This window comes from Piliocolobus tephrosceles, chromosome 2 (genome assembly GCF_002776525.5).
Source record: "Piliocolobus tephrosceles isolate RC106 chromosome 2, ASM277652v3, whole genome shotgun sequence".
NCBI classification, from domain to species: Eukaryota; Metazoa; Chordata; class Mammalia; order Primates; family Cercopithecidae; genus Piliocolobus; species Piliocolobus tephrosceles.
In genome coordinates, this window is record NC_045435.1 from 28,782,279 (window position 1) to 28,798,999 (window position 16,721).

The following is a 16,721-nucleotide window of genomic DNA, read 5'->3' on the forward strand; positions in this document are numbered from 1 at the left end:
TGTATTTGTCTAAAAAAGCACTAAATGAATAAATAAGGAATTACAAAAATGATTACCTGTAGGTGCAGGGAGTAGCAGGGTAAAGGGGTCAGGAAGGATACAAGACTTGTCTGTATACACCTTTTTATATAGCTTTGACTTTGAAAATTTTTTTTAAAGTATCATTTCTTTGAAAAATTAAACAAAAACAAAAATACCTTGATCAAGTCATTACCCTATCACAAAAACAAAACAAAACAAAAAAAACCCTACTCATTTTTCAAGTTCCCTCCATTAAATCAACCTACTTTTCAAAATTCTCTGACGTTTTCAATACCTTATCTGATGACCACAATTGGAAGAGCCAATCCCTCCACGACATTCTTCAAACCCTTGTTTTGTACATTTGACATATCAGTCACTTTTCCCCCTTGGAATGTCAGGGATTGGTCTTGACACTGATATTCTTGATGTTGGAGGCAGCAACGGCAGTGGACTAAGAAGACTGAATAGGTTAGGAGACAGGCTTTCTAGTCTCTAGGGCATTGATAAGTATGATTGATAAGTAAAGACTTATCAAAGCAGAGGGGAACACACAGCCACTGTGTGGAAGTCTGAGCACTTGTCCAGCCTCTCCTCCCAGCTCAGTATTGTAGGGTCTAGAGAAGGCAGCTGCCAGGCACTGTCACCACTGATGAAAGGAGAAGCTGGGGGCAAAGGGTCAATTTTTCAGGACTGCCCCAGAGGCAAAGCAGCATTTCTGAATTGTTATGGATCCTGATGATGTGAGGCTTCTCCACAAAGAACAATTCTCTTCAACAGGATCAGACAGAAAGGATATTTTAGACTGATTTGTATACTGTCATTCTCATTTTGTTTATTTATTGATTTATTTATCTATTTATTTTGAGACAGAGTCTCACTTTGTCACCCAGGTTAGAGTGTACTGGTGTAATCTTGGCTCACTGCAACCTCTACCTCCCAGGTTCAATCAATTCTCCTGCCTCAACCCCTCAAATAGCTGGAATTACAGGCATCTGCCACCATGTCCAGCTAATTTTTGTATTTTTAGTAGAGATGGGATTTCACCATATTGACCAGGCTGGTCCCGAACTCCTGGCCTCAAGTGATCCGCCCATGTCGGCCTCCCAAAGTATTGGGATTACAAGCATGAGCCAGTGCACCCGGCCTACCATTCTCATTTTAAAAATTCACTTATGAAGTCCTTAGTAAGAAATCAACATTTTTCTCTCTCCTTGTTGCCATATTCCACCTCCATGAACTTTGCCACCTCTCTTGATTACCCTCAAACTCTCCCTTCTTTGAAAGAAGCTATCAAAAAACTTCCCTTGCCCTATTAAATGTCCTGTGTATTCTAGCTCTTAAAATTTGGTGATAAAATGCCAATGTCAAAATATTTTTCATCTCTAAATATTGCTAAGAAAGAAACACACTTGCTGTGTGTTCCCCCCCCCCAATTCTTTTTTCATTCTGCAATGAAGTGCCTTTAGCCAGCAAGCTTTTCCTATCTAACGAAATTTGTCTGTAATCCATTCACTTAACAAACACACCCAACACTCCTATCCTAGACTGACATTTTAAATACCACTAACAAGAAAGAACGCTTTTATGTGTTAGGCCATTTTATTTTATTTTTTATTATTTTATTTTGAGACGGAGTCTCGCTCTCTTGCCCAGGCTGGAGTGCAGTGGCCGGATCTCAGCTCACTGCAAGCTCCGTCTCCCAGGTTTACGCCATTCTCCTGCCTCAGCCTCCCGTGTAGCTGGGACTACAGGCGCCCGCCACCTCATCCGGCTAGTTTTTTGTATCTTTTAGTAGAGATGGGGTTTCACGTGTTAGCCAGGATGGTCTCGATCTCCTGACCTTGTGATCAGCCCGTCTCGGCCTCCCAAAGTGCTGGGATTACAGGCTTGAGCCACCACGCCCAACCGTGTTAGGCCATTTTAAACCCGACATGCAATATACTCTGTGCTGGCAAAACCAGATAGGCATTGGAATTCACTCAAGCATAAATAACTTTATTTACATGAAAGCCTAAAATCTTAAGGTAAGTTTCTTGGCGTTTGTAGGTTCATCGGTGACATCCAAATACTTTTAGCAAGATGGACCAGCTGGTGAGTATGGCCTACACTGTAGTTGGATGTGTGCCCCTGCTTTCAAGGCCCAGTAAAAGTCTGGAATAGTAGGCAGAGCTTGATTTATTTTTAAGGAAAAGTAAGGCCATCTGATGGATTTCCAGCTGAAAGTCAGTCAAGGCTGGAGTTTTTTGGTTCACTGAGCCCATGGCTCATGCCAATTCTTATTTTCCCATGGCTGACTCCCAGTCTTGGCTGAAAGTGCTACAGCCTTTCCCATAAGGGTAACCTGGGACATGACACAGGGAGAGAGAGGCCTTCCAGGAATTAGATGAGAAACAAAGTAAAAATCCCCCTGCCCAAATCAGGTCCAGGCTGCCATTCAGTGAGGAAAATGCCCAAATCATAATACCTGATTTCCAATAAGGCAGAAAAAAAAAAAAAAAAAATCAATAACCTGCAGCCCCTCTACAGTTCATATTCAATCCAGATGTCTAGAAAACAGTAGGATTATGCTAAAAATTTGCCAAGGCAGTACCAGATGCTTAAAATGGGACCATATAGAGGTTGAGGTGGAAGATGTAATGATTTTTCCAAACTTCTCTGAAACAAGGAATGAGAACACTTTGTGGAAGGGTTGGTAGGTAACACATTTGACATTGGGAACACCTGGTTTGTGAGGGCTTTCATCACTAGCCAGCACCAGTCTCTGGCTGGATTGAATACTTACTTCCTTTCTGGACATCTGGAGTGTAATTAAGCTCGCTGCCCTCATGCTATTATTTGAAAAATCCAGGAAACAAATGGTTGAATCCTAGTTAGCCAATAAATATGTGGCTTTGTAGTATTAGTCTCTTGGGCGTCAGTTTTATCACCAAGAATAATAATGCAGCCTGATCTGGATGAGCTGTTGTGAGGGTTCGTGTGTCAACATTCTGCAATCAGCACAAAGCAATAACAAGTGTTTTGCCATTATAGGTGCTTTAGTGACAAGTGTGACAGCTCATTGATCTCCAGATGACTACCAGATCAAATGGTGATGCAGAGGATGACCACATAATAGTGCCTGTTACCTGACCAGCATTTCTGTATGCTATCTTATTTAATCCTGTGAAATAGATATGATTATCTTCTAAACTAAGACTTAGGAGTAGCTTGCCCAAGGTGACACAACAAGTAAATTGTGACCCTGGATTTAAATCTGTCTGTCTCCAGAATTCATTTTTTGTCTTTTGTTTGTATGATCATTATTGTTGTTGTTTTGGTTAAGAAAATTCCTTTTTTGTTTGTTCTCCCCCTTAATTATACATACGGTGCAGGATAAATGTCCAAAAATGAATCATCAATCCACGATAATTTATGATGGGACATTGGAAAGGATGCTATTTATTTTTCCTTTGTAGCCATCTCAGAGGAAGGTGGGCTATTTAAAGTAAAGAATGCATAACTGATACTTAACCCTGAATCTGCTCTAGAGATCTGCTATACAATATTGTACCTATAGTTATCTATACAGTATTGCGCACTTGAAAATGTATTAAGAGGGAAGATTTCACGTTAAGTGTACTTACCACAATAAAAATATGACTTAGAAAGCTAGACCATATTCAAATCAAGTTGACATTATCGTGACATAGTATAACTGATATATCTTCCATTACACCAAAATCTCATCAGAAAAAATCTGTGCAATAAAGTTATGTGTATTGAAGTTAAATGTTGGCTAACAAATAATGAGTTATATATTACTAAATATATTTTATATTCTTTCAGGTGCTTTTAGATGAAATATATTTTACGGCAACTATGCAGAATATGCAAACAATGGAATATAAAGGATTACTCTAAGAGATTTTTTTTTTTTTGTAGTTAAGCCATGAACAACAACAAAACAGTAGAAAATGCATATAAGAAAAAAAGCTTTTTAAAAAATAAAGTCCCAGAGATGCAATAATTATAAAATAAACTAGGTGGGTCATATTTTGGGCTTCTGACTATGCGGCTTAACTAATCACAGTAAATCTTACAACATTCCCATGAGAACTGCAATGAGCCAGATCTCAGCTGCCCAACACTGGGCTGTACGCCTTATGAGTCTCACATGTGCTATTAATATGTAAAATTGTGAAAACTCTAAATTCAGCCAAATTCTTCTGCTCTCCAAAACGACTTGGGTGCAGTTCAGTCCATATTTTCAGTGACTTTTCATTTATCTTAACAGCTTCTCTCAGTTCTGGTTAATTCCTTCCTCAGGCTTGCCAGAGTCAAGTACTTCCAAGAGTCTGGCAAGTCCCATCTGTGATGAGTCACCTGCAGCAGAGTCTGCAGGAAGATCAGATGGGGCTGGCACAGGCAAGGAGACTCAGTACCCAGAAAAAGTGTCTGAATGTCTCTCTGATTCTCTCCCACACTGTATTACTTTTCCCATTTTCTTCCACCTTACTGGCTTTCAGACAATAGAGTATTTGCATGTTTTCCTTTTTTACAGTGCTGAAAACTTAAACCAGAACCATCCTGGAATGGCTATTTAAATAAGCAGGTAAACTGACCTGTGTTATCACAACCAAAGAGCCCTCTGAACATCCGCATTTTCTTTTGGATCCCCCATGTATCTCTCCCATAAAGTTTGTCCCACCTTAGATATGAGAAAAACAATAATACAATTAAAAGGTTTAAGAGAACCTAGCTGAAAGTGGTCGATTTTCATGGTGCTGTTGTTGACAGGGCCGAAGATGGTGATCACAGAGATTTTCCTGGTGGCCATCTTGCAGAAACTTTCCAGATATTCATCACGTTGTTGCACATACATATTGTTCTCAGCCTTGGGAGCAGTGATCAGCTGGAGGTGGGTGAAGACAAACAAATACTAATTTATAGTGATAGTTTCACACTGGGGCAAAACCCAAAGAGATGATTTGGAAGAGAGGGCTGGCAGTGACTGCATCTACTCTACAGATATTCTGCTGAACAGTTAGCGTAATTATGGCCAAAAAGGGCCGTTTGAAAAGGCCTCTTCTTGTCTCCAAGACAGCATAGAGTTTTCCACTCACTTCCATTATTTACCTCCATTACTAGTCTCCATGTGTCTCAGTTTTCTCATTTGTGAACTCTGCAAAGGAATACTTATTTTGCAAGACTGCTGTGAACATTACATGAATACTTAGCATGCGGTAATTGTTCAATAAATGTTATTTTCCTTCCCTAATTTTGATCTTCATTATTCTTATTGGCTGATTAGATATTGGTTATTTCAGTGGTTACTACTATTATTCACATTTCACAGGGTTAAGAGAGTTTCATAGCCAGGTCCTGGGCACTATGAAACTTTAGAACTTTTATTAGAAAACCTTGCAGAAAGGTTTTATGATGACTTTCAGGCCTACGTTTTGTCACATAGAATATATTCATTGTCACATTCAGCCTGCACAGAGTCGGTGGTGTTTGTTTTTTGATATTGCAGTTTTCCAACAGGATGTCTTTTACTCTAAGTTTAGCCTTCTCTTTAGTTCAGACCTGGTATTTTTCACCTACCCCTCTGTCTTTCATCCTCATTCTGTGACCCTTGTTTTCCGGGTAAAAGAAAAAAGAGGAAAGACAAAGCAATCAAAAGAAATACTTTAGTCACCAGGAATCTGAGAAAATGTAATTTATTTTGGATACAGTGACGATAGCCCTATTTTTAAGAGGTCCTTTTGAATCTTTTCTCTGAGAATGTCTCACTATTTTTATCTAACCCAATACAAAGCTTCTCTACTCTCTTGATTAATTTAGTTGCCCTTCCCTGAGCCTTCTCCAATTTTACCAGGTCTTCTTGAGCTGAAGCTAGAACTGTGTTCCACATTCCACAAGCTAGTGGGCATAGTGCTGCTCACCTTGGAGGTGGGAGGATGTGAAATTTTATTGTGATGATGACCAGGTCTTTACTGAGATCTTTGATCCCAAATAGATCACCAGGCTGATGTCTGCAATGAACACTGTCTATTTGCCCTTTGTTGTGTCATCACTAAGCTCAGAAGCAAGCCTCTATAAATCATTTTCCTATAAACAACTTTTTACATTTGACTAAATACAAATGTATCAGCCAATTTTCTTGCATTTGACTAAATTCAAATTTTCAACCAATTTTCTATTTATCCACCTAACCTTATAAAATATTTCTGAAGTTTATGACTATTGGCATTTTTCAGAGGGCAAGTCACCAGGCTGTGTACCTCTTCCAAATATTTTATCAAAAATGGTTAACAAATCTGGTCTCAGCTTGATCTTGCAGTTTATTTTTCTCTATCAGAGATGTCTATATTGCTGCCTGCAGGCTTTCCCTTCTAAATTCTCTCCGCATGACAAAATACTCTCCCTTAAGGAAATTAAATGTGTTCAATAGCCTTTGAATGGAACATTAACAAAGGTTTTCTGGGATGAAGTTTTTGTTTTGTTTTGTTTTTCAGATCATAATTAATTTTAAATAGACATGCTTTAGTTTATTTTTCCTGTGTTTCTATGCCTGCTCATGTGGACATTCTGGGTAGGAAATGTTTGTTTCGGAACATAATTTTTCAAGGGGAAAAACAAAATTTCTCCAGATTTATTCACTGATTCACACTTAGCTTTAAAACAAGATTTAAGGCAGCTACAAAAAGATGTGGTGACGGTATTTTTAGTTACTTTGTTTGTTTTTAATTAGCTTTATGGCATCTGAAAATATTTCTTCAGATTTTGATGGGAGCCCAGATACCGAAGTTTTACTTTAAGTTGGTATATTTTAGGTCTTTTTTTCTGACTGTTTTGTGCTCAAAAACACACTATTCTGAAATAAATAAAATGAATGTTTAAGTAAAAACACAAAACAGTAAAAACAAAGGTAAGAGAAAGGGACTTACTGTTAATAGTTTTGGACTCCCTATTCTAAATTAAGGATAAGCACATATTTAGAATATATTTAGAGGAGTTTCTAGGGCAAAGCTGCTTAGATGTTAGATGACAGAAAATTACCTGTTTCTGTAACTTCAAATTCATACATAGATTCCATTTCATTCATCCCATACTTTGCCATAGACCCTTACAATCTGTGGACAGACCATGGTATGACAGGATTTTAAGAGTCCTCAACCCTCCTCTAGTCTTCTCCTCCTTGTGTATACTAAGAATATCAGACAGTATGTAATCACACAGAACCTTATCTTCCCCTATGTGGTAAATTCTCCCACATGGCTCTATACATAGTGACGAGAGGCCATGGATACCCAGTGGGAATCTCATTTAAATAAATAAGAGCCTCTGATATTTATTTTCACTGCAGACCCTTTGCCCAAGAATGCCTTTAACCACCAGTGGGGTGACATTCGTTTTGCAGGACTCATTCCCTAACTTCCCGCCCTCCACGTTCTGATCCCGGGCTCTCTTTTGCTAATGTCCTCCTATACCTCCCTTACCTGACCTCTTTACCCCCTAGAGCCAGACCCAGTCTAAATTAGGAAATGAAAGGAATCTTGGGCAGAGAGGCACAGAGAAAGAATAACTGCAGTCAAAGTCAGGGGGTTGTCATTTCAGTCCTAGTTCAGCCCCCGGCTAGCCTGTAGCCTGAATAAATCCACTTAATCTTCTGAAGCTCAGCATTGTCATTGTTACAATGAAACAACTTTCCTGCCAACCTCATCAGGTTGTGAGATCTGAGCAAAAGTAAATATATATGTGTATCTTTATAAGTACATAACATGAACTTATTACAGGTTGATTTATTCTTAGTAAATAAATATGTGGTCCCCAAGCACATACAGGTATGTCACCTCTGAATAATTCACCCACAGTCCTTCCTCTGTCTGTGCCCATGTCACTCCCCCTACCTCAGAAACCTGTCCCCTCCCTTCTCTAAATCTGATTCTTTCTTTCAATGCACTATCCTCCTTAAAGTCTTTTCTAGCACGCAGGAAAGTCTTTTCTATCACTTCTTCTTTTTAATTACTGCTCTTATTGTCTGCCCTGCCCACTTGGAATTTAAGTATTTCCTTAATTTACTATAGAACGGTCACATCGCCACAGGCAGAATGTAAGTTCCTCAGACTCTATTACCGTCCTGCAGATGGTGGGGGCATAAATGCTGGCCGGTACTCCTCAGGTTATATAGATCACCCCAGTCGGAGGAGAGGAGAGGGACTCAGGAACAAAGGGGTCCCCTGGTTGTTGTGAGTGTCTAGATGCAGGCTACAACTTTACCAGTTGGTAAAAACTCCCTTACGTTTAGTCTGCTCCTCAAGTTTGCAACTTTTAGAGAAGACTGACCATCTGAACCCATTTCAGGGACTCTTTCCCTATGTTTTGACATCTCCATCCCATTTACTTTCTAGTTTGGCAGTATTTCAGACAGTGCTTAAAATGGGAACCATTTCCAGTCCCCTCTTCCTAAAAAGAGCAGCTTAGAGCTCCTCAGTAAACACTATTTTCTGTCACTTGGCCTCTTTCCAGTTTGATAGCAATAAATCAGGGCATGTATCACGAATTTAAAACTGTGTTGTATTTCTTTTTCATGCTTCTGTTCCAACTGGTGTGTTGGCTCAATGAGCCTCAGAGGATAAGGAAGCCTGTTTGCATAAGTAAAGAGAGCAAACAGCAATAGAAAAAAAGCTAGAGGGAAGGTATTTTAAGACTCAGATTATTCAAAATACTGTGTTAGTGCTCAAAACACTAGAGTTTTTTTTTTTTTTTTTTTACAGGATTCTGAAAAATAACTTTCAAGCTAATAGTCTGCCTTAGTACAGTAGGAAACCTTAAATCCTTTCCTAAAATTAAACCAAATAAGTAGATTGTTGTCCCAATACACAGATGTCTGAAGTAAGGTTGGAAATACTAACCCACTTGAATTACAGGAGATTCGGTCACCAAAGAATTCTTAAACTTGCACTTGAATTCATTCAATTCAGCATTTGAGGTCCCTTGTTCATTGACAAGTGAATAGATCTCAGAGCGCAGAGTGATGGCTTGTCAGCTATACTCCCCATAGCGCAATGCTTTGGTGATAAGATTACCTATACTCTCACTATCGTCCACCTCAAACTGACACCAAGCAGTTTGAAGGATTAGGTTAACTGGAATCCAATCTATTGTTTTTGACTGACTGTCTGGAAAGCCAGAGAATTGAGTGCAGAGGACTAGCTGTGTGTTAAAGGCAGAAACTCCACATTTGTGCTTAGCAATCCTTTACCACTTATCTGGGTGACTCAAGGTTGAAAATGAATTTTTAAATTTATTTGTATTCATATGTATTAATTTTTAAAATTCATATTTATTAACTGGCAAGATCATTCCTCAGTTTCCCCTTCACTTTATGGCATATCCCACAGGAAGTTCATATTCAAAAGAAATCAGAAAGGGAGATTGGCCTGAATTTGAGCTTTCAAATCAAACAGATCTGAGTTCTAATTCTGACTTCACCACATATTAGCTATATATCTTGGGTTCTGTTTTCTCTTGTGTAGAAAGGGGTTAATAAATCATTCATTGAGGGATTGTTTCGAGAATTAAACCACACAGTCTCGGCAAAGTACCTTGCAGGATGTGCCCTTCTTCATCAACAGGTTTAGAGGCAGGAGGTTTGAAAGAGTGAACGCTAGTCTAAAAATAGGACACCTGGCTCCACCTGCAGCTCCCGTGAAGGCCTCTAGGAAGCCATCCACCTGGGACCTACACCATTGCTGTTAGTGTTTCTGTAATTGTTAAGTAGCAGTTATGTGATATGTCCACATCTAAAGAATGGTATAAATAAGGACAAAGCACTTAGGGTTTGCAATAAATGGTAGTTAAGTACCAGGTTACTGAAAAGCTGAGAAGATGAGCTGAAAGTCCTGCACAAAATTTCATGGAATGTAAACCTGCTTTCAGTTGGAGTTTACTGGGTTAAGTTAAGGCCAGTTGGAGGTAGTTGTTCTCAGCCATACTTAAATAGCTTGAGAGTGCTAAGCCTTAATGAATAGTGATTGAATCACTGAGCTTCCTGAGTAACATTAGCCAAGTTTGATGGGAAAAGTGAGTGGAAAAGGCTAAACTGCACCAACAATGTTTTTCACCCATTGGTCTCCTCTCTGGTGAAAACTTCTTTTCTCTCCATCTTTTGCTTTGGTAGCATGTTTATTTCATTTGGTCTTTTCTAATCCATTCTTACTTTAGACATCATTAGCTCTTCAGAAGACACATTTCTGATATGATCACCAGCTGGGCACACATAGGATCAAAAGTCTGAAAAGCCTTCTGTTAGTATTTTCTTTCTAATAACAAACCTGGTTCTCTCACTAGCCCAAAGAACCAACACTGCCAGGAGCAATTCCAGCTGGTTTCTGTTTTGCTTCACATGACATCAGCAGAAGCTGTCATTTGAGTTTCATTTGCTAGAAATTTATAAGCAGGGATACCGTTAAAAGCAGGAATGGCCCAGCTGGGCTTTCAGATCCCCAACTAAAGGAGTGGGGAAAAGGAGGGAGAAATGAAAAGTATGACTAATATCAGGAATACACTATGAAAACTCTTTTCTTTTGACTCACAAGCTGGCCGCAATGGGAAATATTTGCCAGATGGGTGCACAATTACAATCCTGACATTTTACCCGTGATTTTCTTTTTTTAAACCTGACCATGAGGAACATTTTGCCTGCCCTGTTGGCTAAATGAACAGAGTTGGGTGATGTACTTCAATGGGTTGGATAAAGTTGTAGATACTCAGGAGGAGAGCATTGGAGCAAACCACTAATGCTTTCCCATGCCCCAAAGAGAGCAGTTTGCCCCCAGGGGCTCCCTAACAGACATTCAAGTATCAGGTAGAGTTTTACTCTGAAATCTGATTTCTTTTTTGTTCTAATGGGAACATTTCCATTTAAATATATGTACTCTGAGAATATCTAAGCGGCCTATCACCTGATAACCTAAGTTTACATAGACACGTTAAGGCTCTGGTTAGATATTGCACCAATATACGGAAAATATATAACAAAACACACAGAGGCATACAAATAAATCCTTAGAATCAACCAGAGCTAGGTTTTGCTCTAATACACAGACCTACTATCAATGTAAACAGCTAAGAGAATTTGCGATATGTCCCACTCATGATAAACATCACAAAGAACTTTGCTCTGAGTAATATTTCAAATGCACATTTAAACTTTCTGAAACAACATATGATAAATGGGCACCAGAGTTCCTCTGCCCAGATCATTAACCGAAACTTAGGTTAGCTTGGAAAACCTAAAAGATTCTCTAAGAAATGCCTTGAGAAAAGAGAGCCTGTTTCTTTTGGTGGGGGAAATGCAGGGTGTGCAGTCACCTTGTGCCTTCAGGAGGATGGGTGCTGCCCTCAACGGCATGAGTTGATTCTCTCACCCAGGCATCTGAAAAAATCATTCCTGACTCACACCACCCAACATCAATTTACTGATCTTTTACCCAGGATTAATGGCAACAATATCCTTTTCCTCCTTGACAGCCTGGAGTAAAAAGCTAGCCTTAAGAGCCAGGGGTAGAAATTTTGGAGGGGGCCGGGCGCGGTGGCTCATGCCTGTAATCCCAGCACTTTGGGAGGCCGAGACGGGCGGATCACGAGGTCAGGCGATCGAGACCATCCTGGCTAACACGGTGAAACCCCGTCTCTACTAAAAAATACAAAAAACTAGCCGGGCGAGGCGGTGGGCGCCTGTAGTCCCAGCTACTCGGGAGGCTGAGGCAGGAGAATGGCGTAAACCCGGGAGGCGGAGCTTGCAGTGAGCTGAGATCCGGCCACTGCACTCCAGCACGGGCGACAGAGCGAGACTCCGTCTCAAAAAAAAAAAAAAAAAAAGAAATTTTGGAGGGGCAGTAAGAGGGAAAGAGAAGACATGAAGAGGAGAAGGAGTCATTTGCACATCACTGATAAAATCTGCCCTTTTATTTGGCTCATTCCTGCCCAAAGCCCTCGTTTGGTGGTGGCAAGTGATGGCCAAAAGAGAGGGTTGCTGAGATGCATCTGTGACTTACTCAACACGAGTGGCACTCAGAACCACAGACCAAGGGCAAGTAGGGACAGCTTGTCTCCTTTTTCACACACTGGTGCATAGGCACATGCACATACACATACACATTTTACAGAGCCCCCAGAGAAACTGACATCTAGATTTCAAATTCAGGTGTATCTCTAGAGTAGCGGAAATTGAAGCAATTAACTCAGTTCCTCACATTCCACCCTTTGGCTCTTCCTAGTAGTTGGACAGGGATGGGAGAGGTAGGCTTTAAGGGGAGAAGATTTCTGGTAGCTCATTTTAAAAGGATCCATGAGGGTCACATTAACTAGGACCCTTCCCTACTCCCAGTCATCCCCACTCCCCACCCAAGCTGTCTTCCTTTCCTCTTTGAGCACTCCAGTGTTGATATAGACCTAATTAGGGAAAGAGGGGACCTCTGCTATTGTCCCATAGACATGATTCTAGTTCCTAAGTCAGACAGACAGAAACCCTTTTAATAAGATGTGAGTGAAGTCAGTGCACTTCCTTTTAGGAATTTCATCATTCTTTTCATCCTTTGGACTTGGTAAAAGGGAGCTCTGTCCAGAAATATCCCTTGGAAGAGAGTGGTAGAAATTGGGGAAGGGTCCCTACAGGTCTGGAAGAATCTGACTACAGGTGTTCTCCTGGGCTCATGTGTAGGGTCCCCCAGCCATTGACTTTGTGCCACAAGGCCATGAGTTGTGTGAGCGGAACTTCGTAGGGCACTAAACCAGAAGGAGCTATTGGCCTGCTGCCCTCTTTTGCCAGACTTCTGAGCTTCTTGACACAGTACAGGTTCAGCCACAGTCTGGCATCTAGCAATATGATTTTTATATAACTAGTAAGACAGACGTTAATATGCCCTGCCTCAGCCCATAGAACAATGCCAAGGAGAAGGCTACTTACAAGGAGCCTTCGTTTGCCTTCAAAGGACCCCAGCAGGTCGGCCACTGACTTCTTGGGACTCTGCGTGAAGTGTTTGTTGGTGGGTTTCTGATAGCCATCCTGTTCTGTTTTACCTCCTTTTTTCTTCTTGCTCTTCTCTTTCTCTTGCTTGCTCTTTTTCTCAGACTTCTTCATTTGCTTTTCACTCTTAAGTAACTTGTCTGCATTCTCATTCTTCATCTTTTTTTTCTTCTCCTTCTCAGGTTTCTCAAGCTTTTCATGCTTTTTAGACTCCTTTGCTTTTTTAAGGGGAACATTCCCCACCTGCAGCTCCTCCTCCAGCTGAGAAGCAGTAGGCCGGCTGAGGTCATACTTCTCCTCATACTCATTACTAAGAATTTTGTCCTGGGCCTTCTTTTTGGGAGGTTTCTCCTTTGCTGGCTTGGGAGGACCTGGCACCACATTTGGGTCTCGATGGCCATGCTCCCGCCTGTCCATGCGGTTGTCCCGGAAACGGCCTGGGCCAGCAGCCCTTGTGCTGGGCTCTGAAACGGTGGTGGGAGGGGCATCTGTGGAGCTCTCCAAGCCGGTGGCCTTGCTGGGTCTCCTGGTTGTCTGTGGCCTCTCCCTGTGCTGATCCTTCCGAGATGGAGGGTAAAGATTCTCTGAAAGTGAGGGTCTCCTGGCAGTGGTCACCTCAGTGGTGGTAGGAGGCCTGTGGGAGGGTGAGGGGGTCCAGGGCCTCTGCGTGGTGGGAAAGGCAGTGGTGGTCATAGGTCTTGCAGCAACTGTTACCGCCCGGGACGTGGACCGAGTAACTGTTGTGGCTGGGGCAGGAGGAAGGGTGGTGGCCCTGGGGGTTGAGGGAAGTGGGGGCAAAGCTGGTGTAGTGGCGGCCAGTTTTCTCAGGATCTTCACCCGACTCTCTCTGGTTGGTGGTACTTGTGCTCTCCTGGGATCCTCTTTCTTCTTCTCGCTCCCCAGGCTCGGCCTTCCTGCTCCACCTCCACCATCATTCCCCTCCTCCACCACCTGGCCCTCTACACCAGCGGCCTTACATTTCTGGACAAAGCCCTTCTGCCTGATCTTCTCGATCCTACGGATGGGGCCTTGGTCGATGACCTCATACATGGCTTCCAGCCTAACCGGGTATGGGTAGCGCTCCTCCACCTGCAGCGTCTTCTTCAGCAGCACCATGCCAAACTTGCCCTTCTCCAGCTTCAGGAAGCTCATCAGCTTAGGGATGAGGCTGGGGTCCAGGGGCTGCTCCAGGATCTGGCCCTCACTGGTGATCCTTCTCACCTTGCCTCCTTCCTCGCCTGCCTGGTGGAAGAGCACTATCTGTTGGATATGCCTCTCCGCCAGCTCACAGTACACGTCGTCCTTCAGCAGGCTCATCATGAGGCGGTAGTAGCCTTCCGAGGCATGAGGGGCTGAGATGACCCACACTCTGTTCTTCCCTGCAAAGCTAGCAAGGATGTTGGGAGAGCTGGATCCCGAAGGGAAACGCAACATTCTTGACCGAGCTGAGGACCCCTCATCTCTGATCATCTCACGCGGAGAGCTCCTGGCTGCTGGTCTTTGCTCAGGTCTCATGGGGGCCCCATTGACGTCCGCGCGGGCTGGCGGCTCCGCTGGGCGAGCTAGTCTCAACACGGGCACACTCCTCCTTCTCTGGAGAGGCTGAAGGTTTGGTTGTTCCAGAGTGGATCTCTCAATTCCACGAGACCTCCCAGTGTGCCTCAGAAACCGAGCTGGCCTACTGCTGTCCGGAGAAACCAAAGGCACTTTCCGCCCTCCATGGCTGTCTCTGATCGTGGCGTGGGGGTGGGGTTCTGATCCACACACGAGCCACATGGCCAACAGCATAGTGAAACGGGGTCCCATTCTCCATGTCATTGTGTAATCCACTTTGCGATGCACCGAGGTCGTAAGGCAAAGGGGAGGGGGAAAAAAGAAAGAAAATTATTTAACTGGAAACAGAGCTGGTCATTTTCTTTTTCTGCATCTCAGCCAAGGGGAGGGGAAAAGGGTGGTTAGAGAAGAAGGAGGAAGGTCAGGAGATGGAAAATGGGATGAGATTCTATTACTTTCAAGCCCCTATAATTTGTTAGTGTTTAACAGAGACAGTTTCATTAAGCAGGAAATCCAATTCAGTTTCCTAGTCAGCATGCTTGCACTATTTCAACCAAGGCTCTGGATGCTCTAAAGAAAATGCAAACTGGCATATTAATTATGACAACATTCACATTTCATTCCTTCAAAATAAGTGACAAAGAAACAAATAAACACACCAAAGACAGAAAGGATTACACACTTACATGGTGGCTCATAGAGATGGAATGCAGATGGTTGCAAAAGAAATCAGAAGTTTGGTTCCCAGGACAGTTTCCTAGATGAACTACTTTTCCTCCAAGCCCTCTCTTTTCCGAGAGTGAGCAATACAAAAGGGGTGTGCTGTAGCTCCAGCTTTCAGAGTGCCGCCACAGATCCACAGCCCGTCCTGATCCGAGAGCTGAGCCGATTCCTTTTCTTTCTGGCTGTGTCTTTTTACCTTCTGGACAAGTAGGATGAGGTGAAAGGAGCTGTCCTTATAAGTCTTTGTATCTCCATTTGTCTGCAGTTTCTCCTTGGTCTTGTGTGTCTGTGTGTGCCAGTCCCTTGTGCCGACACAGGACGTCCCTTAAAGTCCAGTCCTGGTGATTTCTGAATCTCACTCTTTCCCTCTTTAAAGTTCCAGGATCCTTCTTATCTCCCTTTCCCCCACAGTCTGGCTTAGTCTCTTTGTTTCCGGGCGTAAAAGGACTGGGATTAATATGTTTTCCAGGCTGAGGGAAAACACAGGAATGTGATGTCGAAAAAGGACTTTTTTCTTTCCCTATGCTTCTCTCCTCCCTTTATTTCTCCCTACCTTTTTCCTCCTCTTTTTCTTCTTCTCTTTCTTCTTTCTCTTGCCTGGATTCAGTCCCAGAAATGTTAGGACTACCTCAGTTTTGCTCCAAACCAAACTCTAACAACAGCAGCCACTGGAAATCAAGGAAACTTCACTAAGAATTTAACAGATCAGCAAAACACCGCCTCCTTCCCATTTCAGCACGTTCGGAGTGGACTCAGTGAGGAGGGAGAGGGCTGTTCTTTGGGGTGGGGGAAAGTTTTGAAACTCCACACATCATCATAAATCACTCTAGAATAGGATGACTGGTGACTTAACCCCTTCCAAACCAAGTCATCGGGGTACCTTCTCTTCCAGTCTGTTCTTACACTGCACTTTGGAAGGAGAAAATTCTCAGATTTCTGCATCAGGCTACATGCTTTTCTTAGAGACAGATACTCATTTGGGTCAGGGTGCTTGGTTGTGCAGACACAGACAGTATATATGTATTTATAGTCCCATGTGTATATTTTTATATCTTTCTCCCTGTTTTGTGCTTTTAGTTTGAGGTTGGAAAACCCCACGGAAAACATGACTAGGTTGTTTTTATTTTATGCTAATTGGGGATCATATTACTCTGTTCTTGGTCTTAGTTTCTCCTCGGCATGGAAGGAAGCTGGTAAAAGGTTAGAAATGCAGGCAATGGCTGCAAGTCGAGATTGCAGTTGACTATTACATCAGGGAATGGGCATTATGATCTCTAGCTTCAAAGCTCTGGCTGCAGATGGTAGACTAAGGGCTTCCTTGGAGGTCCCGAGTCATTGATTTTGTGTGTGTGTGTGTGTGTGTGTGTGTGTGTGTAGTGCAATATGTTCCTCTGCAGAGACTTTA

General features: G+C 42.4%; 1 protein-coding gene across 1 annotated transcript in view; it reads right to left on the reverse strand.

The window, feature by feature from the left end:
- CCDC80 (coiled-coil domain containing 80) overlaps positions 1–16,220 on the reverse strand; it is a 36,907-nt gene extending 20,687 nt beyond the window's left edge. The window contains exons 1-3 of the mRNA XM_023213185.2: positions 15,280–16,220; positions 12,980–14,868; positions 4,759–4,915 (exon numbers count right to left, since the gene is read on the reverse strand). Of these exons, the coding sequence (XP_023068953.2) occupies positions 4,759–4,915; positions 12,980–14,857 (2,035 nt within the window). The 5' untranslated portion in view covers positions 14,858–14,868; positions 15,280–16,220. The remainder of the gene's footprint in view (positions 1–4,758; positions 4,916–12,979; positions 14,869–15,279) is intronic.
- Positions 16,221–16,721: the final 501 nt, after the last annotated feature.